This window comes from Gastrolobium bilobum, unplaced genomic scaffold (genome assembly GCF_033153095.1).
Source record: "Gastrolobium bilobum isolate Gb01-03AN ecotype WA unplaced genomic scaffold, APGP_CSIRO_Gbil_v1 utg9887, whole genome shotgun sequence".
Taxonomy (NCBI): domain Eukaryota; kingdom Viridiplantae; phylum Streptophyta; class Magnoliopsida; order Fabales; family Fabaceae; genus Gastrolobium; species Gastrolobium bilobum.
The window spans coordinates 79,220-105,853 of record NW_026899295.1 but is presented as its reverse complement, the minus strand read 5'-3'; the positions used below and the strand labels follow the sequence as shown (position 1 = coordinate 105,853).

The 26,634-nt window shown below is 36.1% G+C and overlaps 2 protein-coding genes across 3 annotated transcripts; both read left to right on the top strand.

Annotated features, from left to right (window-relative positions):
• Nucleotides 1-1,007: 1,007 nt before the first annotated feature.
• LOC133289262 (cysteine proteinase mucunain-like) lies at nt 1,008-3,624 on the top strand. Its single transcript, XM_061487160.1, has 4 exons — nt 1,008-1,494; nt 2,579-2,814; nt 2,908-3,048; nt 3,325-3,624. Exons 1-4 carry the CDS (start codon nt 1,008-1,010, stop codon nt 3,622-3,624), a joined length of 1,164 nt encoding a protein of 387 aa, XP_061343144.1.
• A 2,514-nt stretch (nt 3,625-6,138) lies between these two features.
• LOC133289315 (protein DCL, chloroplastic-like) lies at nt 6,139-22,973 on the top strand. 2 transcript variants are annotated; one of them, XM_061487231.1, is made up of 3 exons: nt 6,139-6,483; nt 6,571-6,685; nt 22,735-22,973. In XM_061487231.1, the coding sequence occupies exons 1-3, from the start codon at nt 6,173-6,175 to the stop codon at nt 22,795-22,797; spliced, it is 489 nt and encodes a 162-aa protein (XP_061343215.1). In that variant the 5' UTR covers nt 6,139-6,172; the 3' UTR covers nt 22,798-22,973. The 2 variants fall into 2 exon arrangements, with proteins under 2 accessions (XP_061343215.1, XP_061343214.1); XM_061487230.1 differs by lacking the exon at nt 22,735-22,973 and adding an exon at nt 15,824-16,854.
• The last annotated feature ends 3,661 nt before the right edge of the window (nt 22,974-26,634 follow it).

Sequence of the window (26,634 nt, the reverse complement as noted above, 5' to 3'; positions counted from 1 at the left end):
TTTTCTCTTCAATCATATCAACTGATATAGAAAGTGAAAAGAAATAACTTTTTATATTATAACTATGTATTACCCATAATATTAAAAATTAAAAAAATATAATTTATATTACAAAAATTAAACTCTTTATTTATCTGTTTTATGAGGACAGGAAGCCATGTCCCCCACTGGCCCACTCTCAATCAAAAGATTCAAAACCAAATGCGATTCATGTGCTCACATTACAAATTATTTTTTTTTTAATAAAAAAACTAGATAAATCATTTATTTATTGTTTTTGCCTCGACGTTGTGTTATTGAAGACAGTGGGTGATATTATATCACTAATAGATTTGAACCCATGTATAAAGCAGATGATTAGAATTATCACTGTGTAATTAAAAATATTAAAAACAGACTTACTTGTCAGTGGCAGAATGATGAAACAGACAGAATGAAAGGATGAATATATGCAGTAAATTTTTGGTTGGAGGGAAGCAACGGTAATTTTTTTATTTTTTGGACAAAATATTAAAAAATAATTAATTACTATGAACCGAACCGAACCGGCCGGACGGCGCGCGTGTGGTGAACCAATGCTCACCTAGCTCTTCCCCTACATAAAACATGTAGTGACCCAAGGGCCAATCTTAGAGAGGAAAGTGGGAGCTTATATACTCTCCCATTTCCTACTAATTGTCCAATGTGGGACTTGTTAAAATCCACACACCTCTTCATCTTCTCTTTTTCTCTTTTCTTTATTAACCCACTTCTTATTCATAACCAATGAATGATTGTAGATTAATTCATTCATTAATTCCAACACGTTGGTCTTCATCCTTCGCAAATTAGACACCTAAATCAGCACTGATCATTATTTTGAGTCCAAGTACCCATTCCTTTGCAGTCCTGCCTTTATAAGTTCCACCTTCCGTGCAGCTAGCTATCTGTATCTGTCTACCACACAATCTCTCCTCTAGTCATTCCTCTTTTCTAAGGCTTCTTCACATAACATCGATCTAAAGAAAATGGGTCCGAATAGCTCGGTCATGGTCATGGTCATGGTCATCTTGTTCATGGTATTCACAATTTCATTGGCCTTGGACATGTCGATCATCTCCTATGACAGAGCCCACATTGGCGATTCAGTATGGAGGAGTGACGAGGAGGTCATGAATATATACGAACAGTGGCTGGTGGAGCATGGCAAGTTGTATAGCGCCTTGGGCGAGAAGGAGAAGAGATTTGAGATCTTCAAAGACAACCTAAGGTTCATCGACGAGCACAATGCCAAGAACCAGACATACAAGGTTGGGTTAAACCGGTTTGCCGATCTCAGCAATGAAGAGTACCGAGCCAAGTACCTGGGAACCAGATTTGACCCAAACAGGAACAGTAAGTTGGCCAAGACCAGAAGCAACCGTTACGCTCCACGTGTCGGTGACAAATTGCCGAAATTTGTTGATTGGAGGAAAAAAGGTGCAGTCGTCCCGGTCAAAAACCAAGGAAGTTGCGGTATGTACTATGTCTATGTTATCTTTTATTCTTTTATTTCTTTCGTCTTTTTTTTTTTTTTTTTTTTTTTGTAATATGTTGTATCATTTTCTTACATGCATTATTTAATTTTTAAATTAGTTATAAAATTTAATATATTTTAATTATATAAGTAGTGTTGTTTATACATTGTTTTGGACCTCATGGTCTCCTGGAATTTGTGACTACAACAAGTAATTTCGTTTTGTAAAAATTGTCGAGTTATTGACATAAAGGATATTTTGGAGACCATAAGTAGGTCATCATGTAATTACTGTGGCTTTAAATTTTACAAATATCAATATTATTTTGGGATACCATATTATACCTATTCTTTTCCAGGCCTATTATGTGATATTTATTCATTTTTAATATTATTAGATCACAATTTCCACTCTCTTTTATTCCTTTTCTTTTCTTGAGATTAAAATCTAACAATATTAAAGATAAAAAATAAAATAAGCATGAAAAAAACATACTCATAATATTTTATCCCATACAAAAATTTATTAGGTAAAAATAAATTTCTTCTTTATTCACAATACACGGAGTGGAGGCATTTAGCAAGTGAAAAGCTACTAACAGCCAAGGACAAATGTTACATTTTTTTTGGAGAATATTATCATATCTTGTTTTAATATGATAATAATATATGAAATATTTTAATAATTTATTCATAAATTAAAGATCATTAATTAAAGTTATATTTTATACTTTCTTGTTTTAAGAATTTTTTATTAAAATTATATTCCCTGATCTATAAATAAATGACTCACCCATATTCTTGTATTATAGGGATGGAGTTTAAACTATCAAAATAAGATGATTATATGATAAAACCAAAATCAGTTTAATGGAGATTGTAAAATAATCAGGTGTCAAAATTAAATATACCGCAATAAAAACCAAAATTTTACCATTACTAAGATTTATAGAAATTATGTCCTAATTGTACTTTTTATGTATTTTCATTCGTTTCCTGCATTTTCCATCACTCATTGTTGGGCAAATTTTGTATATGTTGAGCTATGCTTTATAAACTCATTGTCGAAGTTTTTTAATGAAGGGAGCTGCTGGGCATTCTCTGCAATCGCCGCCGTCGAAGGGATTAATAAAATAGTAACAGGCGATCTGGTTTCACTATCAGAGCAAGAACTCGTGGACTGTGACAGAAACATTAACGCAGGATGTGATGGCGGACTTATGGACTATGCCTTTGAGTTCATCATCAATAATGGTGGTATTGATAGCGAGGAGGATTACCCCTATCGTGGTGTTGATGGTAGATGTGATCAACAGAGGGTTAGTCTTGATTACTGGATTACTTAGTAAATACATGTGGCACTTTCCACTCCAATGCTTTATATATTTTTTTCTCTGTTTCCTTGTCTACAGAAAAATAAGAGAGTCGGTACAATTGATGATTATGAAACTGTTCCTGCCTATAACGAGTTAGCCTTGAAAAAGGCGGTAGCACACCAGCCAGTGAGCGTTGCCATTGAAGCAGCTGGCAGGGATTTCCAATTATATGTATCAGTAAGTTTTTTTATTCAATTTTATTCTGTGAGCAAAGGCGCCTGCGAAGATAATGAAAATTAGCAATGTATTAAAAGCACACAATATATCTAATCTAATGAGACAAGTTGTGAATTCAATCTAGTTTTCAACTCTAAATTACAATAATGTTCAATAATATATATTATTAATAGGTTTTTATCTTTCAGGTACGAGATAAAAAAATCTCCGATCTTTATAAATCGTTTGTGCCTATTAAATTAACTTAATCGGTTTTATTTATCTCATTTTTACCAGGGTGTATATACGGGAAGATGTGGTACTGCATTAGATCATGGTGTTACTGCTGTTGGGTACGGAACAGAACATGGTGTTGATTATTGGACTGTGAAGAATTCATGGGGTAAGAGTTGGGGAGAGGGAGGTTATATCAAAATGGAACGTAATTTAGTTACAAGCAGAGCAGGAAAGTGTGGAATTGCAATTCTGGCCTCTTATCCCATAAAGAAGGGCCAAAATCCCCAAAACCCTGGACCATCTCCTCCTTCATCCGTGAAAACACCCAATGTTATGTTTTTAGTTTCGAAGTTATGTTGATTCTGCATTAATTTAGCACGCCGGCTGGAATAGACTTATTTATTCTCTTCTAAGATTTTATGTCCTTACAGGATCCAGTATCCACACTCCTTCAATGCATGCTTTGCGTTTTCCAGTTGTTCCGTTAACTGCGTTAAAAGGTAAAAATAAATTGCGCACAGCATAAATTTAGAAATTTGAATACAAGGAAAGACTAGCATTTTCATCCTTGATATGATATTGGAAGGGATCACTTTTTAGTTTCGAGCAACTGCTTAAGTAAAAAAGTTACGACTTATCTAATTGACCCAAATCAACAGGCAAATTTTCAGTATTAGATCCTGAAAGTGTCTTTTCTTAAATTCTTTAACTCTCCAATGATTGATAAGTTCTTTTCATGCGTACATTTCTCCAAAACAAAGCATTGTCAGGTTTTTCAGGCATTTAATTGAAGAAGGTAAGTAAGACAGATCAACACTGGTCAATATCAATACTCTGAGTTCAATCATTTTTGTAAAAGAGTTGTCCGGTATTTTCAAAAAATCATCTTTATTACTGTCGACGAGGAAGACTTCAAGTTTAGAATAGTCGTGTACCTTTGGAGTTTATCCTTATGAGATCACTCATCTAGTATGACATTTTTTTTATAAAAAAGAATACATGTTTTTCTTCGGATGATATTGAAAGAGCAACATCGCGCATAATGTTATGCACGTCGAAGCAGTCATTAGAATAACTTTCCACCATCAAATTTGACTCTATATCTTCCCTCATTGTGTAGACTCCCTGAAGCATTAGCATAGCCAAACCAACATAAAACTTCACAAGTCCATGATTATTAATTATTAATTCTAAATAAACTATAATCATCAAATGATCATAAATTAACAACTAAAATAGACAATAAGATTTCTTAATCTTATATAAGAATAAAAAAATATTGTCTGATTCACCATTACATGATGAGAATTTTTTTTATCTGTTTAACATAAACCTTTAATTCAAGTAATTGAGTATTAAAAAAATCCAATTACAGGAAATTAATGTTATTTTCATCTTTCCGACATAAGGTATTAAATAAGTATATATATTAGATTAAAAAATTTAAATAAATGTATTAATAAGTTGCGATTATTTACCTATGAATTACTACTTTTTTTTTTACGCTATGGTTCAAATCAGATAGACTTCATTTCTAAAATTCGATGGTTATTTGAATGTTTATCAAGTTTGAGGAACTCCTTAAAATATATATATATTTTCAGTATGAAAATGGGTCTGTACTGAACGAAACAATCCAATAAATACATTAGCTCAGAAGTCAGAGACTATAAGCTAAGAGTTTTCATTTTATCTTTTAACATAACACGACAAACTTTCTTACACTCACAACATTTTGTGGGGCTCACACTTTTTAAAACAAAAAAATAAATAAAAAATTAAGGCACGCAAAACGAATCTCTATAACATTACACAATCATTTTTCCTACAACATAACTCTTATAAAACCCATAAACTAAAGTATAAACCCAATAACCTTTGAAATGTTAGAAAAAGAAAGGACTTTGTTTTTCTATTGTAGTCGAAGATGACCAAATTTTCCTGCACATAGAAGTAAGCTGGGTCCCACTAGTTTTTGTGAAGAAAATAAATAAAAAAGATTAGGCACGCTTTAAGAACCACGTAAGATAAACAAATTACTGCAAACAGAAGAATACATTTTGACAAAAAGAAAAGCAGAAAATCCTAGTAAGTCAAGTCATAAAAAATTACAGAAGATTTGAAAAACGGAAAAAAGGGAAAAGACCTATGGATCCTTTTTACAGATCACCACCATCAGGCATCAACTTTAAATTTCGTCACGTATTTTCGTTAGTGACTCAACGGTCATTTGGATAAAATGACCTATTAAATTAACAATCATACTTTGGGACTAATTAAACAAAAAAAAAAAGTCACTTGGTTTGCTTCAGAATCACTTATGTTTCTGTTTTTTTTTTTTATCATATATATCCTTGTGATTTGCAAAATGATATACTTTTTTATCACATATGTCCATGTGTTTTTTTATCTTTTACAAACACAGGACATATGTGTGGTAAAAAAAAAATCACAGAAATATAAATGATTCTGAAGTAAATCAGATGAACTTGGTAAATTTTTTCCTTGAAAAAATTAAAAAATCTGAAGTATATACTATGAGGAGGGATATTCTCACTACTAAAATTTTCTATTACTAACTTACTACCTATCTAATCACCATTAGATTAATATTTTCTCTCTCTTTAATCCAATGATGATGTGATGGGTAGTAAGTTAGTAGTAAAATTTTTTAGTAGTTAGAATATCCTTACTGTGTAATAATTTGCTATATGCTCAACGTTTAGAGTGTGTGTGCATAGTCCTTTTTTTTTTTAGTACATACAAAGTCGTTTTTCAATTAACAAATGCAATGATGACCCGACCCGATAGGCCGATAATTTGGGTCCATGGACGCGCGCGAGTGTCACTCGTTATGAATATGATTATCAGTTATCAAGCAAGAAAAGGACCCAACCCACAGTGAAGGATGGCCGCTCCTCTTGTTCTTAGACAGGTTCTACTGCTTCGCGTTTGCTTGCATAGCCACAAGCGGTTAACCGCCGGAGCCGTTGCCGTTGCGGCACGTCACCGGCTATGGTGCATCGCCGCCACCAACACACCTTCGAATCAAGCGGACGAGAAAATAAGCTCCAGTCTGCGGAGGGTTAAGGAGCCGTCAAGTTACCCGCGGTGGGAGGATGACCCCGATTATCGGAAATGGAAGGATAAAGAAGATGAGATTCTGGGGGACATTGAGCCTATCGTTTTGCTTACCAAGGATATTCTCCACTCACGAAGGTCACTTTCTAATTTTGTGTCTACAAATTGTTATTTACTTCGCAATGCTTCGTGACACCAATTTGGTTCTTCTATTTTCTACGCCAGGTACTTGGATGGAGAGCGATTGACCGTGGAGGATGAGAAAGCTGTAGTAGAGAAGCTCCTTGCTTACCATCCACACTCTGAAGATAAGATTGGGTGTGGTCTTGAATCCATTATGGTAAGCGCTGGATCTGAATAATATGTTTTCTTTGAATGCGACCTTCTTTAGGCCGTGATTATGTCATTGCATTGATTGCTTTACTACGGCTTATTTGTATTAGTTTGCAACTGATTGTGTTTCTCCTAACTCCTAACTGACCAACAAACTGCTTGTAGAGGAATATAATAGGTTAAACTTAAACATTACAATCCTGTAAGTGGGTCAAAATATTCTAATGATGTCATTTTTGTTGTGCCCAGACCATATAATTTGGCAAACCGTAAGATCATATTTTTACTTGTTTTGTAATTTATATCAAGTTTTCTGGTATCTCTAACACTTCCATTTTGGTGGCTTTTAATCCACATGCATATGGACTAGTGTTTTAATTTATTTTTTGGTCTTAAATTAATTTAAGCCAAGGATGATCTGTTTATATGATATATTGAGCTATATTTTGAGTTATAGTTATATGATCTGTATTTGCTGTTCTTACGTTGTAATTAGGCTTGGGTTTATTAAGGCAGGCTTAAATGGTAACGTCCAAGTTTCCGTTATGTTGTTCGTACAGAGTTTTCATCCTCATAGAGTTAGGATTATGTTCCCAAATCTAGTAGGAAAAGTTATAGGTGGCCTATTATGTTTCTAATGTTTCTTTTATACAACGATGAGATTTAACAATTATGGCAGCATATTGCTCCTTTCTTGATTGTGTGATACAGTATCTATCATGCAATCGAAATGCCAGGTGCCAACAAGCTTCCATTGTAGCTCAATTGGTACCAGCCCAAATCTTTAAGACTCGGGTGTGATATTGATGTCAGAGGTTAGTTCTTTATGAGAACATTTCTCCCTTCCCTACTCAGGTGTAGCTCAATTGGTACCACCCCAAATCTTTAAGAATTGGGTGTGATATTGATGTCAAAGGTTAGTTCTCCATGAGAACTTTTCTCCCTTCCCTACTCAGGTGGTTGAGTCTCCTATGTAACCCACAAAAATAATTATCCTGACTCACTAAATCCAAACCCCTTGATGCTGCACATAGCCTGTGATACATTGTAACTCTTAGCAAGTCAGTTTGTTTATGAGGGAAATTTTAAGAACATGGTAAGACAGACAGGCATAAATGCTTTAAAATTATAATTAAACCAGTCATTCGATTTTGTTTAACTTCTAGGTTATTGCTAACCTCAAAGGGATACTGCTTGAGCCTTGTATCCGACAAGTGACGGCAAAAACCTGACATAACAGAACTGGCATTTAACTGCCAATTATGAATTGAAAGATTCAAGAAACTGTCTGTACATCACTACTATAAATCTATAATTGTAGTTCCCGTCTAGATTGAGCTAAATGCCTAAAAGCAGAAATTGTCAATATTGTTCTTAAACAATCAGTAACTTATCCCTCTATTCGTGTAGAGCAATTTGATGTCCCAACTCCAAACTTAAATGGCTGCTCTCTTTCTTCTTCCTTATTACTAAGGCCCAAACTACAATTATGCAAAATGCTAGTTGACTCCTCTTTGCTGTTTGTTGATAGGGCTAAGTTTGTAGTTTCTATGAATTAATACTATATAATTAAATAGTTGTACATTGTATGCCTTTTCAATAAATCTTCAAAATGATGTACAAGTAAATGTTAGAAAATTGTTAGGTTTTGTTGGGCTTCAGCTCTGTCTATCTAACCAACAAAACAGATGTTAGGTTTAATTATACCTTTGGTCCCTTTAGATTCACTAAACTTTCAATCTGGTTCCCCCAGTTTAATTGCAAAATGTTGTCCTAATAATTTTCAAATTGATCCAATTAACTCCCCGTCTCACATTGATATTATAGTGTCTCTCATCCGATTGATTTGGCACTGTGCAATTTCATTTCCGTGTAAGCAAAATCATCAAAAAAAAGTTTCACATAATCTAATTTATTTTCTCGTCAGCGAAAAACATGGCCGTCTAACTGACAGAATGCTTAATTTCATTAATATTAAAACAGTGAGGATAACACTGTATCAATTAAAACAAGAGGGATGATGTTATCAAAAAAAAAAAAAAAAAAACAAGAGGGATGAAAATCAAACTTTAGTAAAACCAAGAGGAACAGAAGTGTAATTAAGCCAAAATGTTAAAACTTACAAATTGATCTGCTATTCGTTATGTGTAGTTCTGTTTGTCTTGTACTTCCTGAAGTTTTAAGAGTTGCATTGTTTTTGCCAATGTCAACACATTTTGAAGGAGAAGTTATCTTCTATTACTGTCTAGGTTACCACATCAATTAGATCCAATATCTTTACTTATTGTGCTGGTCATAGATACATCATGTATAGAAAAGTATATATGCTGGTTCGTCATGAATTTGTAGTTATTCTCACTTACTTTTTAAAAGGTATACTTTGAATCTCTTATGCGTTATGTTGGTACCTGTACGTTTCTGTTTGTAATGTAATAACTGGACAAATTGAATACAGAATTACCAGATCTACTAACAAACTCTCAGTATCTGAAATACTTCTATATTACTATAATATTCATAACCAGTGAACTAACCATATTCACTTTCATCATTACAAGCGAATACTGCAGACTTCTACCTTCTACACAATGAAATAAAAATACATGGACATTAAACGAAAGACTCCTAGCACCTCAATCACAGACCAACAGGGTACTGCAGTTACAGACTCCAATTGAAATGAAATGAACAATACAATCAAACAACTATTACAGATACTTTAACTATAATTGCTTCTCTTACTCTTACTCTTACTCCAAACTCCTAACACCATCTACAAAACAAACCCGTTTGCAGAGAGTGCATTTCCCCTTTTCCCAAGTTGTTGAGTGATTTTTCATGCATACCTCACACTCCCACACTCCTATCTTTATATTCTATTATTTAAGAATATTCTAGAATAACTCTCTAACTAACTACTAATTGTCTCAGGCCCATCAATAAGTAATTATCTCAGGCCCATCAGTTAGCTGGCTTTATTGAGCAAATCATGTCCATGCTAATTGGTCAAATACACGAGAGCAAGATAGCCCTTCTTTAGATGATACTCAAAAGTTCGGGTCTCCCAAATCCCACCATTGCAGAATATAAACACTTCATATCTTGATTTCACTTTATCTATACTATTTGATTTGAATATTTTGGTTTTATTTTCATTTCTGCAGACCATCCCATCCCTACCCCAAATTATATATGATAACTAAGTCCATTAATCCAATCGGATGTCTTTGGTGTTTTTCTTTGCTTTTCATACACATTCCCTATATTACTAAAATTTACATCGATGGTTGAACTTCAGCTATTGTTGTTTGGGTTTACTTACCAATGACATCCTCTGGTTCTTTTCCAAAATAGGCAGCAAGTTGGGCCTTTTGACCGAATTAATGCAACTTCTTAAATAAATTAACAAATTAATACAAAAGCCAAACATTTTATCAAAATAATGCAACAAAACACGCACAGGATGTGCATGTTCAATTTGAGCGGGGGATTGTGCGCATTCCACGTTGAAGGGGATGGAGGAAGGGGTCATACAAGATATAAGTGGTCCTAGCCCATGTCAAAGTAATAACGCAACCCAAGCTCATGTGGCCCAAATAACAACAGCAAATCAAACTTATCTGCAAAATGAAGCGTCTTATGTAATTCACATACGTGTCACTAATCATAACAGAATGAACTTGCCACGTCAAATTTCTGTTATGTAAATTTGTTATGAAGTCAGTTTTGATAGTTGAGTCTGTAAACTAATTTTGGCGCGCTTTCTTCTTTCATCTTAGTATATATGTATTGTATCATGTATTAGATTACAGTAGTGAGAAATGATGAATAATTTTCTCTTTTCTCTTGTTCATTTCTTTGAGTTCTTGAGTTTCAATCTGGTATCAGAGCTTTCAAAGCTCTGATATCCGCTTCAGAAATCAGTTTCATTTTCTTTCATCTTGATTCCTGTTTGATGATGGAAAATCAAGTTCAACTCCCAGAGTACCTGACAAATCCTGCTCATCCGTATTTCTTACATCCAAATGAGAGTCCATCGCAGATTCTTGTGACTCCACCACTAAATGGCCGTAACTATCATTCTTGGTCTCATGCGATGTCAATGGCATTGAGATCCAAGAACAAGCTCAATTTTATCAGCAATACAATGGTAGTTCCAAATGTTGATGATCCATTATTTGAAGCATGGGATGGATTCACAGATCCATAACCCAAACTATAGCTCAATCCATACTTTGGATAGAAAAGTTGTGCCAAGGAGAGAAATCTGTAAGTGACTACTTTACTCAGCTAAAAACAATGTGGGATGAATTAGAGGTTTTAAAGCCTCTTCCCACTCTTGCAATGCCATGTGCTTGTGGAGCAATAGAACAAATGCGATTATATCGTGATAGAGATCAAACAATCCGGTTCTTGAAGGGATTGAATGAGCAATATGCTCAAGTAAGATCACAAATAATGTTAGCTGATCCTTTGCCTGATGTAACTAAGGCATTTTCACTAATTGCTCAACAAGAGCGTCAGTTTCATTCTGAAAGTGGTGTGAATTTTCAAAATAATCTCAAGTTTTAGCTGCAATTGGAGACAACAGAAGATATGGTCAATTTAATGGAGGAAGAAGCTATAACAGTCAATTCAATGGAGGAAGAGGTCGCGGTTGTAACTTTGCTGGAAGAGGATCAAACAACTCAAAGCTATGCACTCATTGTAACAGATCAAACCACAATATCGAAACCTGTTATTTTCTTCATGGTTTCCCTCCTGGATATAAAAGGAGCAATTCGAATAGTGCTAATGCTGTTAATTCCAGTGGCAATACTATTGAGGCAAATACCACAACCACCACAAATGCAGAACACATGAACATAGTGATGATTCAGGATCAGTATCAAAGGATCCTCAACTTACTGCAGAACCAGAATAATGCAGACAATGGACAAGTATCACATTCAGCCAATGTTGCTCATTCATCCCAGCTAACCATTGAAAACTCCCAACCAGGTATTAAGAGCGTGGAATGGGTCATAGACACAGGTGCCACAGATTATATAACTCACTTGATATCTGAATAACAAGCAAATGCAGCAGCTCAAATAAGACCTTTAGCCCTCCACATAATTCCATCTATAACATAGCCACCAAGACTTCTAGCACTACATGTAATCCCATCTGTAATATAGCCAAAAATAATAATGATTCCATTGTTTGGCATCAAAGGTTAGGCCATATTTCCAAAGATGTAGCCCACTTAATGTCTTTACAATTTCCCTTTATCCCAGCAGCTCATGTTTCCCTTTGTGAGATATGCCATTTTGCCAAACAACATAAACTTCCTTTTAGTGTCAGCAATACAAAACCTGCAAATTTTTTTGATTTAGTACATGTAGATATTTGGGGCCTATGCTCAACTGTTTCTATCCACGGACACAAGTACTTTCTTACTTTAGTTAATGATTTTTCACGATTCACTTGGGTCCTTCTCATGCGTATCAAGGCTGAAACTCGTGAACATTTACAATCCTTCTTTGCTTTAGTGAAAAATCAATTTGGAACAAATATTAAGACTCTACGATCGGATAATGGTCCTGAGTTCTCAATGAGTGATTTTTAGAAGTTATTCATCAACGTTCCTGCATTGAAACACCACAGCAAAATGGGATTGTGGAACGGAAGCATCAACACATCATGAATGTTGCTAGAGCATTGCTTTTCCAAGCTCATGTGCCTACCACTCTCTGGAACTATACCATAACCCATGCAGTCCACTTAATCAATCGCCCCTGCACTCCATTGATTAACAATAAAACTCCATATGAAAGACTACATGGAATTCCTCCAATCCTTATTCATTTGAGAATCTTTGGATGCCTAGCCTATGCACCAACTTTATCATCTCACCATACAAAGTTCTCACCTTGTGCCAGAAAAGCTATTTTCTTGGGGTACAGAGATGGTACAAAGGGTTATCTACTTTTTGACTTACAAAGTAATGACTTGTTTGTTTCATGCAATGTCATTTTCCATGAGCTTATATTCCCTTTTCACAAAAGTCATATTCCAAATGAAAATCCAATACCTACCAAATCCAGCATACCTTTATCAGACCCACAGAACAATATTCATGATTTTGATTCATTTTTTAACATTTCTCCCTATAATGGTCAAATCAATGATCTCATCCCTGTTGAAACAGACACCAACCCTACCATACCCCAAAATCCACTTAGAAGATCATCACGTCAACGTGTACCCCCAACATATTTGCAAGATTATCACTATAGTCTATTCTCAACTCAGCAAGCTACTTCATTGTCAGGGACTTCCCTAACTCCCATTAAATACCCTTTATCTGATGTACTTATGCAAAATGTGCACCAGCTTACGAAAAGTTTTGTCTAAGTATATCTGCCATTAAAGAACCAAAAATATTCAATCAAGCCATCAAGTGTGAGCATTGGCAGAAGGTTATGGAGAAAAAACTATCAGCCTTAGCTCTAAACAACACATGGACTATGGTTGAATTGCCTCCTGGAAAAACTCCTAGAGGCTGTAAATGGGTCTATCGCATAAAGTACAAGTCAAATGGAGACATTGAGCGCTATAAAGCCAGGCTTGTGGCTAAGGGATTCACACAACTTGAAGGGGTGGATTTCTTTGACACCTTCTCTCCAGTGGCCAAATTAACTTCTGTTCATGTCCTCCTTGCAGTAGCAGCAGCTAAAGAATGGTTACTTGAACAACTTGATGTGGATAATGCATTCCTTCATGGTGATCTATCTGAAGAAGTGTATATGACACTCCACCCGGTTTGAGCAACTCCAATCCCAATCATGTGTGCCGTTTAAACAAATTTATATGGTCTTCGTCAGGCCAGTCGTCAGTGGTACAACAAGTTATCATCTGCTCTTCTTTCTCTTGGATATATTCAAGCACAATTTGATCATTCGATGTTTACTCTCAAGATCGGTGACCATTTCAGAGTGTTACTCGTTTATGTAGATGATATTGTGTTATCTGGGAATTCTGCAATTGAGATTCAACGAGTTAAGTCCTTTCTACATGACAAATTTCGTATTAAGGACTTAGGCTCCTTAAGATACTTCTTGGGATTAGAAGTATCTCGTTCTCAAAAGGGTATCCATCTCAACCAACGAAAGTACACTCTTGAAATCATTTCTGATGCAGGTCTTTTAGCAGCAAAACCTTGCCTCACACCCATGGACTCTAGTCAACATCTGAGCTGCAAAAATGGGTCACCACTTAATGATCCTACTTCTTACCGCAGATTGATAGGGAGGCTTTTGTATCTCACCACTACACGTCCTGACATTTCGTTTGGTGTACAACAACTTAGCCAGTTTCTTGCTCAGCCATCTGACACACATATGGCAGCTGCTACTCGCATCCTTCGTTACTTGAAAGGTGCTCCTTCTACCGGTTTATTCTTTTCTTCAAAATCCACTTTCCAAGTTCGCGCATTTAGTGACTCAGATTGGGCTTCTTGCCCTGATACTAGGCGCTCCATTACTGGAATATGCATTTTCGTTGGTTCCTCTCTAGTTGCATGGCGCTCAAAGAAACAACCCACGGTTTCTAGATCTTCCTCTGAAGCAGAGTACAGAGCTTTAGCATCTTTGACATGTGAACTTCAATGGTTTCAACACTTGTTCAACGATTTATGTCTTCCTTGGACCAAACCTGCTTCTGCATACTGTGACAACAAATCTGCTATATATCTCGCCCACAACCCTGCCTTCCATGAGCGCTCAAAGCACATTGAGATCGATTGTCACGTGACAAGGGAGAAAATTCGTTCTGGTTTGCTTCACTTATTACCAGTTTCTTCCAACGCACAATTAGCATATGTCTTCACAAAGCCTCTATCCTCCAAAGTCTTCTATGCTATTCTCAATTTGGGCCTATTAGATTTGCATAGTCCCACTTGTGTGGGGGGGGGGGGGGGGGTCATACAAGATATAAGTGGTCCTGGCCCATGTCAAAGTAATAACGCAGCCCAAGCTCATGTGGCCCAAATAACAACAGCAGATCAAACTTATTTGCAAAATGAAGTATCCTCTGTAATTCACATACGTGCCACTAATCATAACAGAATGAACTTGCCACGTCAGATTTCTGTTGTGTAAATTTGTTATGAAGGCAGTTTTGATAGTTGAGTCTGTAAACTAATTTTGGCGCGCTTTCTTCTTTCATCTTGGTATATATGTATTGTATCATGTATCAGATTACAATAGTGAGAAATGATGAATAATTTTCTCTTTTCTCTTGTTCATTTCTTTGAGTTCTTGAGTTTCAAGAAGAGGGATTATATAGTGATGAAACCTCAATTTGGAATGCAACAGAATTTGAATGCAGATTATCTTGACAGATTAAAATGGAGACTTGCTATTTTCAATCTTATCAACAGTGACACGATAGTAATGGCTAGTAAAACCTTGAAACAGATTAAAATGAAATTAGAAAAAGATAACCAGGGGACTCACAGCACCCCTATACCCACTACTAACCCCACAATCATATAATTTTCAGCTACCTCAACCCATTACAATATCCCAGCTTATATTCCCCTCTCTTGCACTCACCCCACTCACCTCTCTCTCTCTCTCCCCTGTAACAAACTCATCATGTTACCATCCCGTTGCCTCATTTGCTTTTGCAATCTGTTATGTTTTCCTGAATAACTAACTCCTTTGCCTCTGGACCCACAAGGATTAATTTGGATAAATCTTCTCTTGGGCCAACTTCTGAACTAACTTTAGGGTCTTCTGCTGTTGTTTTCGGATCTATTGGGCTCATTTGCTTAGGCCCATTCTGGCCATCCTTCCTTCTCTTTCTGCTATAGCCTTTCCTTATAGTCTCACCATATAGTACGAAGTCACTCACACCCAGTGTGCGTCCTGCTGTGCACCTCGGTAGCAGATGCTCAAATAGCCATGCGCAAACATGCACTCCCAACGCGACTTGAATTTGCACATTTTTGTGTGCTTCTTGTTGCATTGTTTTGGTAAAATGCTTGACTTTTGCCTTAATTCTGTAAAATGTTTTATAAGTTGCATTAATTTGGTCAAAAGACCAGCAAGTTGGCAGCAATTTGCAGGATATGGATACATAACTTATTTTCTTGTAGGTTGACCGTCATCCTCAATTTCGACACTCAAGGTGTCTTTTTGTTGTAAGAACTGATGGTGGCTGGATCGATTTCTCCTATCAGAAGTGCCTTCGGGAATACATTAGAGATAAGTACCCTACTCACGCAGAAAGGTTTATTCGAGAACATTTTAAGCGTGGGAGTGGTTGATGTATATATTGTGGAATTTTATTTCCAAAAAACAGAAAGACTGAATTTGTTTACTTTGGTGTGCCAACCTCTGATAATGCTTCTACGTGACTACCTTTTACATCTGTTTTTCCCTGCTCATTCCAGTGGCCTACCTAGATTGTCAATGGTAGTTGATAATCATTGACTGGGATATCATGGTTATTAAGAAGGGAACACAGAAAATGATTGAAGTGAACTTCACATTGTCGACTTGTGGAACGCTTTGTTTGGGATACAGTAATTGGTGGTTAGGTTACTAGTAGGCAGTAAGGCACGAAATTTTGTTGATTGACCACCTCTAATATAATAGGAAACTTTATACTTTCTAGTATTCAATGTACTCTTACAGTCTCTCACCATTTTTTAATTTTGCATGATCTCTTCTCTTCAACATTTAATTTTTAACTACTTAATTGTTGGAGGCTAGGAATGTACTCATTCTGTATTTTGATTGACATAGCTATAGTCACGGGCATTTTGAGGAGTTGTTGAAGTCGGAAGTGTGCGAGTCAAAAGGATCAAGCTAGCTAGGGCAGGTTGTCCAACTAGGTTCCGTAGGACTGCACAAGTCAGAACGGGGACAAACTGTGTTCCACCTACTTCTAGTTTTTTAGCTGAATATGTTTCTAAATCCCATGACTGAATCTTCTTGTTCTCGATATATTTGTTTAGTCGTTAGTCAAACACCCCAACAAATTCCATTTTAAGCAGTGTGTCATCATGCGCAAGTGTTAAAAGTGTGACAGTTTAAAACTTTATCGGGTTTCTTTTCTTTTCCTTTTTTCTTTTTGTTGTAAATAATTATTATTTAGTCATTTATTTGTTGTATTGGGCCAAACCCATTAGGTCAAAATTAGGTAAAGTATTCTCTATAAATAAGAACCCTTTGTACAGATTATTTACAATTCTATAATATATCAGAATACCCTTTTTCAAGTTGGTATCAGAGCTCTCGATCTTGAGGGCTCTGCTTCCGCGCCTACGAAACCTTTTTTTGTTTCCCATCTCTCGCTGCCATCAGCTGCCACCGGAAAAATTTTCCGGGGACCTCTTGGACCGAGAGATCACTGTTTCTCTTTTTTTTCTCATCTTACTCAGTAGCAAGACACCAAACAGAACCGTTCATCGTTCACCTTCAAACAGAACGCGTTTTTCAATAACGAAGAACACTGTTCATCGCGATTGACCTTCTTTCTGGCGGCCATTCAACTCCGATCAGCCCCAGATAGGTTCGCAACCCTTGGACGACCTTCGCCTGAAAAGCCCAGCCCGACCGGACGTCAGACGCGCCTCCACGCGCCGCTCATTTCCCTGCGCGTGAATCCCACGCGCCGCCAGCTTCACCGGCGCGTGACAGCGCGCGACGGTGGTTAATGGCTGCGGACCGGTGCAGTCTTGATCGACTCTCTGAGCTCGTTCTGGATTTGTGCTCACCTCTTTGATCGGACGTCGTTTGGTAATTTTTCGTGATTTTTTTGCTTCTTGGTACTATTCTTTGAGTTTTTTTTGCAGTATGGCCGCTTCCGACGCTGATTCAACTCTAAACTTATCTGAAAAAAATTCTACCCCATCTGTGGTGACCACTCTTGGTCACAATGATCTTCCAAGTCTACGTCAGAGTTATCGATTTGACGGATCAAATTATTTGTCGTGGTCTCAGTTCATTCGTACTACCATCAAGAGTCGCAATAAGATTGCTCATCTTGATGGCCCTGCTCTTGCTGCCACGGATCCCGATTTTGCTGTTTGGGATAATGAGGATTCTCTTATCATGACTTGGTTGTGGAATTCGATGACTCCTGAAGTGGGTCGTCACTGTATGTTCCTGTCTTCTGCTGTGGAGATTTGGGAAACTGTCCGCTCCACTTATTCCTTGAAACAGGATATGGCTGCGCGCTATGAATTGCGCAATAAAATATTCACTACAAAACAAGATTCTTTATCCGTGACTGAGTACTATGGCACCTTGAAGGAGTTATGGACTGAACTTGATCAATTTCAGAGTTTGAAGATGAAATGTACTGCAGATGCTACTACTTTAGCCAAGGAGGTGGAAAATGAGCGTATTTTTGATTTTCTTGCTGGTTTGAATTCCGAGTATGATCCTATTCGGGTTCAGATACTTGGCAAAGAAACTTTTCCATCCCTTTCTGCTGTTTTCAATACTGTTCGGGGAGAGGAGAATCGTCGGGGTGTTATGATGAACCTTGATAAATCTGTCATGTTATCATCAAATGATGGTGCTGCTTCTAAACCCACTGATGGGTCTGCTATGATTTCAACAAAAAAGGATGGTTCTACTTACAGGAGTTCCTTTCCAAAATATTCTGATGGAGCATCTTCTAGACCTAAGAAAGATGATCGCTGGTGTTCTTATTGTAAAAGAACATGTCATATCAAGGATCTATGTTATCGCCTCCATGGAAAGAAAAGTGTCTTAGAAAAGATGGCAAGGATGCGTGGTCAAGCGCATTTTACTTCTTCTGCTATAGCTCCTACACCTAATGAGACCTAACCTGCATTTCGTCCAGATGAGTTGGAACGACTTCAGACCATACTTGATTATCTGAGTAAACCATCTGGTACTAGTGATTTGGCTATGACTGGTATAAGCTCCAAAATTTCTTCTTTTCTTACTTCATGTATTGATTTTAAACATTTTTGGGTTGTTGATTCTGGTGCTACTGATCATATGGCTTGTTGTGCTGACCCCTTTGTTTCTTATAACCCTACCATTGGCACTCATACAATAGCCGTAGCTGATGGCTCACATACATCAGTTGCGGGTTCTGGTAACATAAAATTATAGCCTTCCTTACATCTCAAAGATGCTCTTCATGTCCCTAAACTTTCTACCAATCTTCTTTCTATTCATAAAATCACAAAAGATTTAAATTGCACTGTAACCTTCTTTCCTACTCACTGTGTTTTTCAGGATCTCGCCACGGGGAAGACGATTGGGGGTGTTAAAGAGCAAGGTGGGCTGTACTATCTGGTGTCACAATCTCCTGCAACTCATGTTAAGGATCACATCTTGCTGTCACATGGCCAGTCAACTGCTGATTCTCTTATTTGGCTTCATCATAAGTGCTTGGGACATCCTCCATTTAGTTTACTCAAGTCTTTATTTCTGTCTTTGTTTTTGTCTAAGTCTGTTGAGTCTTTTCATTGTGATGTTTGTGAGTTTGCTAAGCATCATCGTGTGTTTTTCCCTTCTAGTATTACTAAAAGTGTTGAACCTTTTGATCTTATTCATTCTGATGTTTGGGGTCCTTCTAAGGTCCCTCATTCTTCTGGAAATAAATGGTTTGTTTCTTTTATTGATGATTGCACTCGTGTAACTTGGGTTTACTTAATGCATGAAAAGTCTGAGGTACCACAACTGTTCTTTCAATTTTATAAAATGATTGAGACTCAATTTTGTAAAAAAATCAAAAGACTAAGGACAGATAATGGTACTGAATATGTCAATCACTCTTTTTCTCAATTTATACAAAATCAAGGTATGATTCATGAACTTACTTGTGTAGACACCCCTCAACAAAACGGGGTTGCTGAAAGGAAAAATCGTCACCTTCTTGAAGTTGCTCGTGCCTCATGTACCCAAATGCTATTGGGGAGATGCCATTCTTACTGCAGCGTTCTTGATCAATCGTCTACCCACTCGAGTTCTCGATCATGTAAGTCCTATTCACTCCATGCCAATCTTCTGTTCCAACTTTGCAAAGTCTTCCTCCTCGAGTGTTTGGGTGTGTTGTCTTTGTTCATATTCATAAACAGCATCGCAGTAAGTTGGATCCTAGGGCTCTTAAATGTGTCTTCCTTGGATATGCTCCTGATAAGAAGGGCTACAAGTGCTATCACCCTGGAAGTCGAAATTTTTTTGTTTCTATGGATGTTACATTTCAGGAATCTGAGTCCTTTTCCAAGGTCCTCATCTTCAGGGGGAGAATAATTCACCAGAAGACTCATCACCTTCCTTCTTTGAATCTTCAGTGTCTACTCCTTCACATGTGTCAGTGTCTCTTCCTCTTGTTCCTGTTCCTACTGTGTCTATGTCTGATCCTCCTCTGACTGATCCTCCTATGACTGATACATCAAGTACACCAGAGATACGGAAGATTGTAACACCTGAATTGGCATATCAAAGAAGGAAACAACCCATATTACCTCAACAGCAACCTCAATCGTCTGAACCACTGGTAAATCCTGAATCTCATATTTCTGATCATGATGTTAATACTTCTGATGACTTACCCATTACTACTGCTTCTGATGATTTACCCATTGCTTTAAGAAAAGGAAAAAGATATTGTTCTAAGAAATCTTGTTCTTCCTGTCCCTCTTGTACTCAATACCCTATCTCCCATTTTGTTTCCTCTGCTAATCTTTCTGTGCAGCACAAAAGCTTTGTTTCAGCACTAGATTCTACTTCAATCCCAAAATCAGTACATGAAGCTTTGAAAGATGGGAATTGGGCTCAAGCCATGCAAGAGGAGATGAATGCATTGGAGAAAAATAAAACATGGGAGGTTATTGATAGACCCAACGAAAAGAAAGCAGTAGGGTGCAGATGGGTTTATGCCCTAAAATATAATTCTGATGGCACTCTTGAGAGATACAAGGCTCGATTAGTCGCCAAAGGTTACACTCAAACCTATGGCATTGATTATGAAGAAACCTTTGCTCCAGTTGCAAAGATGAATACAGTGAGAATCTTGTTGTCCCTTGCTGGCCATTACAATTGGGATATAAATCAATTTGATGTGAAAAATGTTTTCCTCAATGGTGAGTTAGAAGAAGAAGTCTACATGGAAATCCCGCCTGGTTTTGATTCTGTGAAGAGGGAAAATAAAGTTTGTCGATTAAAAAAGGCCTTGTATGGATTGAAGCAGTCACCTCGTGCTTGGTTTGGAAGGTTTACTAAGGTTATGATGACCTTAGGATATAGACAGAGTCAAGGAGATTACATTCTTTTCTTCAAGCACTCCGAAAATGGGAAGCTTACTGTGCTCCTTGTATATGTTGATGATATTATTATCACAGGTGATGATTTTGTGGAGAGACAGATTCTGCAGACACGGCTTGCCTCTGAGTTCGAAGTCAAAGACCTTGGAAACTGAGATATTTCCTAGGGATAGAAGTAGCTCATTCAAGCAAAGGAATTTTTATCAGCCAGAGGAAATATGTTATTGATCTTCTCAAAGAAGCAGGAAAGCTCGGGTGTAAACCCTCTAATACTCCTATTGAGCAGAATCACAAGATGGGCTATGAAGAAGAGAGTCTTCTAGTTGATAAAGGACAATATCAACGGCTAGTTGAGAAATTGATATATTTGGCCCATACTAGACCAGACCTAGCTTATGTTGTTAGTGTTGTCAGTCAGTTTATGCACGATCCAAAGGAAAAACACATGCAAGCAGTAGAGAGAATTCTTCAGTATCTTAAAGGTACTCCTGGTACAGGATTGTTATTCCGACGTGATGGCAATCTATCTTTAGAAGTCTACACAGATGCTGATTATGCTGGATATGTGACTGACCGTCGTTCTACTACTGGTTATTGCATGTTTCTTTGCGGTAACTTGGTGACATGGAGAAGTAAGAAACAAGATGTGGTTGCCAGATCAAGTGCAGAAGCTGAATTTCGAGCTATGGCTCAAGGCATTTGTGAGTTACTGTGGCTGAAAATTGTACTTGATGATCTCAAAATAAAATGTGAGGGACCTATGAAGCTGCTATGTGATAATAAGTCCGCTATTTGTATAGCTCATAATCCAGTTCAACATGATCAGACTAAACATATTGAGGTTGACCGCCATTTCATCAAAGAGAAACTTGATAGCGGGTTGATTACCACTCCATACATTCCCACTGGGCATCAATTAGCTGATCTATTAACAAAGGGGCTTCCTTTAGAGAGATTTCAAGAACTTACTAGCAAGCTGAGAATGATAAATATCTATTCCTCAGCTTGAGGGGGAGTGTTGTAAATAATTATTATTTAGTTATTATTTAGTCATTTATTTGTTGTATTGGGCCAAGCCCATTAGGTCAAAATTAGGTCAAGTATTCTCTATAAATAGAGAACCCTTTGTACAGATTATTTACAATTCTATAATATATCAGAATACCTTTTTTCAAGTCTTTTCGTCTAGCCCATTTGAAGATTATGTACAGGATGTAGAACTTACTATCAGGAAGAGCGGTTGGTTTCCTTTGTTATCCTGCCAATGGAATTATTTTTCGGGGAGGAATTTTTTAATTCTCTATGCTGGGTTGTTTACTTCTTTATATTGATGAACAAAGGCAACACAACGGGTTGTGAGGGCTTTTTCGTGGTCCGATATATTATTTCTTCATGAAACGAATGAAACTCAAGGAACTCATTTGAGGATGAAGAGAGAAAACAAGAACTGAATGTTTTATTGAATTCAAACTATGCCAGAATTTACAGTATGCTAAATATATATAGCAAGTTTAATACATAACAGAAAGGACAGCTGTTATAACAGAAAACTAACCAACTGAGTTAAACTAACTAACTAAGACTAACTAGCTGAGTTAACATAACAGAAACTAACTAACTGAGTTAATTGATACTCAAAACTTCATCCCGTGGTAAGTTTAAGGGACCGTTATGCGCTAATCATGTACCTTGTCCCAAGTTATTTTCTTAAATAACGGGTGCACCTGCACGTTTCTTTTCGATGCCATTAGATTGTTTTTGGTGCTCTTACGAGAAGGACGATGATGAGAACAAATATTTGTAATATGGCGTGATCCAACTTTTTACAATTGACAATCAAAATTTTCCTGATGGCTGAGAGTAGCAAGGCTGAAAATATAGAAAGATTTGATCAATGAGTAAAAATTGTCGGTTGTGGCCTCAACAATCGTGAGCGGTTTGGAACATCAGTGTTAAGGAAATGTAGGGGGTTGAGAATAATTGAAAAACGTGTAACAATTTGATGGAAAGCCCTTTTTACCCGATCGTTATTGAAGAAATTACTCATGTTTAGCCTCCATTGTACTTTCAACTTTTATATTCAAGTTTATTTTTTTCGTTTGGTGAGTGTAATTCTTGTCTTTAACCCTTTTGGATTCATCTTGTATCTATTTTGCAAATTTCTTCCCATTATGCTTCGTCACTATGGTAATTTTCTGATTGGGTTAAGGACTTAAGGTCGAGACCTTAGGGACTTTCTTCGGTGGAAGGTACCGCTTCCACATCATAGTCAATTATTTTCTTTGGGACTAGGAGTTCTTTGCCTATCCACTAAGTCTAATTGGTTCCAAATGTGAACAAATTTAGCTAAATTTGCGCTACTATTTGGTTGCAAATCTACTGATATGCAACTTCGACAGTCAAGACGTAGAAAGCACCGACACGTGATTTTATTTTATTTTTTAAAAATTTGTTGGTGTCCGGCACCTTTTGATATAGGGTTAATATTTTGGGACACATAGAAAATACTTCGACACATTCACACCTGCAGTTAATTTTTTATTTTATAGTTTCAAATTTTATTTTATTTTATTTTTTTAATTAAAAATAAAAATTAATTTATAAATCAAATATTTTCAATTATGAAATTTGACATGAGAAATTAACAAGGCATGAAAAGTTATTTTTACTTTATATTTATGTTATAGAATTTGAATATTGGATTGTTATATGACTTATTATAAGTTGTTATATATATTAAAGGAAAATAGATATATCATGTTGTAGGAAATTGGTTGTGTCATGTTATAGACACAACCAATGTAGACCTCACCACTTTCTTTTATTTTCTTTTTATTTTAAAAGTAGTGGGGTCCACATTGATTGTGTCTATAACATGACACAACCAATTTTCTACAACATGATACATCCATTTCCCTATATTAAATATAAACTATATTATATATATGGAAAAAAAGTATCTAATGTTACTTTAGACAAATTTGTCTGATGTTCATCGAAACGACGTCGTTTTGGGGTTAAAAAATTAAAATGATAAAGACAATTATAACTCTGAAATAAATTTAAATTACAAAAATACTATGATTTTTGTCCCAAAATGACATCGTTTCTGTGAACATTAGATAAAGTTATCTAAAGTAACTTTAGAAGAAAAAAAATCCTATATATATATATTAAAAATATTATTTAATATCAAAATGTGTACTTACATGTTAAAATTTAATATTTTTAGAATTAACGTGTCGAAATATCATGTCGTGTCTATTCTGTATTCCGTATCAGTGTAATATGGTTGAAGAGAAACTATGAATGAACTCACAATTCAAATCCAAAGGCAAATGTATGAGAAGATCTTGGCCTTCATTCCGTGGCAGAAACTTTTATGAGTATGTTTGGAAATGATTATGCACATTATGCACTAGACTACATCGGTTACCAAGTTGCGATGTCTTGTCTTGCCCTTTAGTAATGATAGGTAAGAGTTGGATTGTTCGTGTTCGAGGATTTGATTGCCATGCAAAATCAAAATGCTACCTAATCTGCTGGGTGGCTAATGCCCTACACTATTCAGTTTCATATTGCAAATCAGTTATTAACTATATACACTCCCGTTGAACTTTTTGACGATCACAAAGAATTACAATTAAATCTGTCATTTAGAAATTGATTATGAAAATGTTAAATATGCTATTTTATCCATAAATTCTTATTTATATTTTGCCAATCATGTGACCATTGATATATTTTACTGAGAATCTTTTTAAAAAGTTAATAATTTCATATTTTTAATAGTCCATACTTAAAAATGGAAATATTCTATTAATTTATTATTTGATTGAGTTATAAAATTGACATGAACTAATGATGCAATTTTAAGTTTTCCTAATCATTGTATCACATTACTAATGAAAGCTGTAAAGACAGACGGATATATATAAAATGACTTATTTCAATATTTTTCTGTAACTTAAGAGTTTAGTTCAACAATCTAAAAAATTGTTAATCACTATGTATAACAATCTCGAAATGTATAAATTCTATATATAATGTCTTTTATTTAAATAATTATCTTATTTTCATATATAATGTTTAGAAAAAATAATTCTGTAATTGCTACAAGAGATTTATTTATTTTTTCGTGAGAGTAATAGACCAACTTTACTGGAACAAGTTAAATCCATAATATTTTGTGGAAAAGTGAAAACAAAGGGAAGAAACAGGCGGTCACGTGAGGTGAGAAAGGTCAACCCCAAAGTCATTATTGCATCATACAGGCTCTTAGTAGTTGTGTTTGTGTTACCGGCAAATTATGTACTGTGATGCTATTTTATGATTGCGGAGAAAACATTATCATTAAGCTCTGACTGTATAATGTGGACCCCTATCTATAAGCAGTCTTCACCCAGCTGGATGAAGATCCTTGTGGGCCATCACTCCACAATCTACACGCCATTAATTGGCTTTTTTATCTTAGTAGTGTCATTTTCATAAAGTTTCACCGGAATAATTTTTTGGTCAAACATATTACCTATATAATGCATAACGAAGCGGTATTGTGGGAATCACTTTAGGACGTGACACTTTAGCAACCACGTCCATTGCATTTGTTCTTGACCACTGGAACGTGATACCCTGGCAATCACGTCCTATTCCCAAGACCACTGGAACGTGATACCCTGACAATCACGTCATATTCCCAAGACGCGGTACACTCTCAGCCACATATCAGTGGGTTCCATCCCAAAAAGAATTCAACAAGAAACGGTAGTGTATAAGCCGCGTTCCAGGTTACAAGTCAAGTCAAAGCCAAACAAATATATATGTTTCACCTAAAATTTAGGCATATTGATATATTCATTGTAAAAGAGTACATAAAATCTAATAAATCCAATAGTACCCAATCTTATACCCTTGTTTCGTGTTTGGTTTGCTTTCCCAATTTCCAATATGTGAAAGAAACAATTTAATCCAAAATTTTTAATGATTTATATTAAGCTAAACAAAATAAATAAATAGAATCTATGCAAAATTCATACTTCAAGCCCAAAGGGCTTTTGTATGAGTGAGTGTGTAAGTGAATAATATAAACTATTATAAAGACTTTCATCCAACACCTTAAAATTATAATAATTATAATTTTATTGTTAGTAAATTTCTAAATTAATTATTCTCTAGTTTAAGAGTTAGTCTTCTAACTAGTAAAGAATAAATTGCTAGCAACTATAAAAACCATTTTGTACGAAAATGACTTGTTGCTTTTATTGGATTTTTTGAACTCTTTTACCGTGAATATATCAATATGTCTAAATTTTAGGTGAAATATATATATATCTGCTTGACTCCGACTTGACTTGTAACCTGGAACGCGGCTTATACACTACCGCTTCCCGTTGAATTCTTTTTGGGATGGGACCCACTGACATGTGGCTGAGAGGGTACCGCGTCTTGGGAATAGGACGTGATTGCCAGGGTATCACGTTCCAGGTGTCAGGAACAAATGCAAAGGACGCGGTTGCTAAAGTGTCACGTCCTAAAGTGATTCACAGTACCGCGTCGTTATGTATTATATAGGTAATATATTTGACCAAAAAATTATTCCGGTGAAACCTTATGAAAATGACACTACTAAGGTCAAAAAGCCCCATTAATTA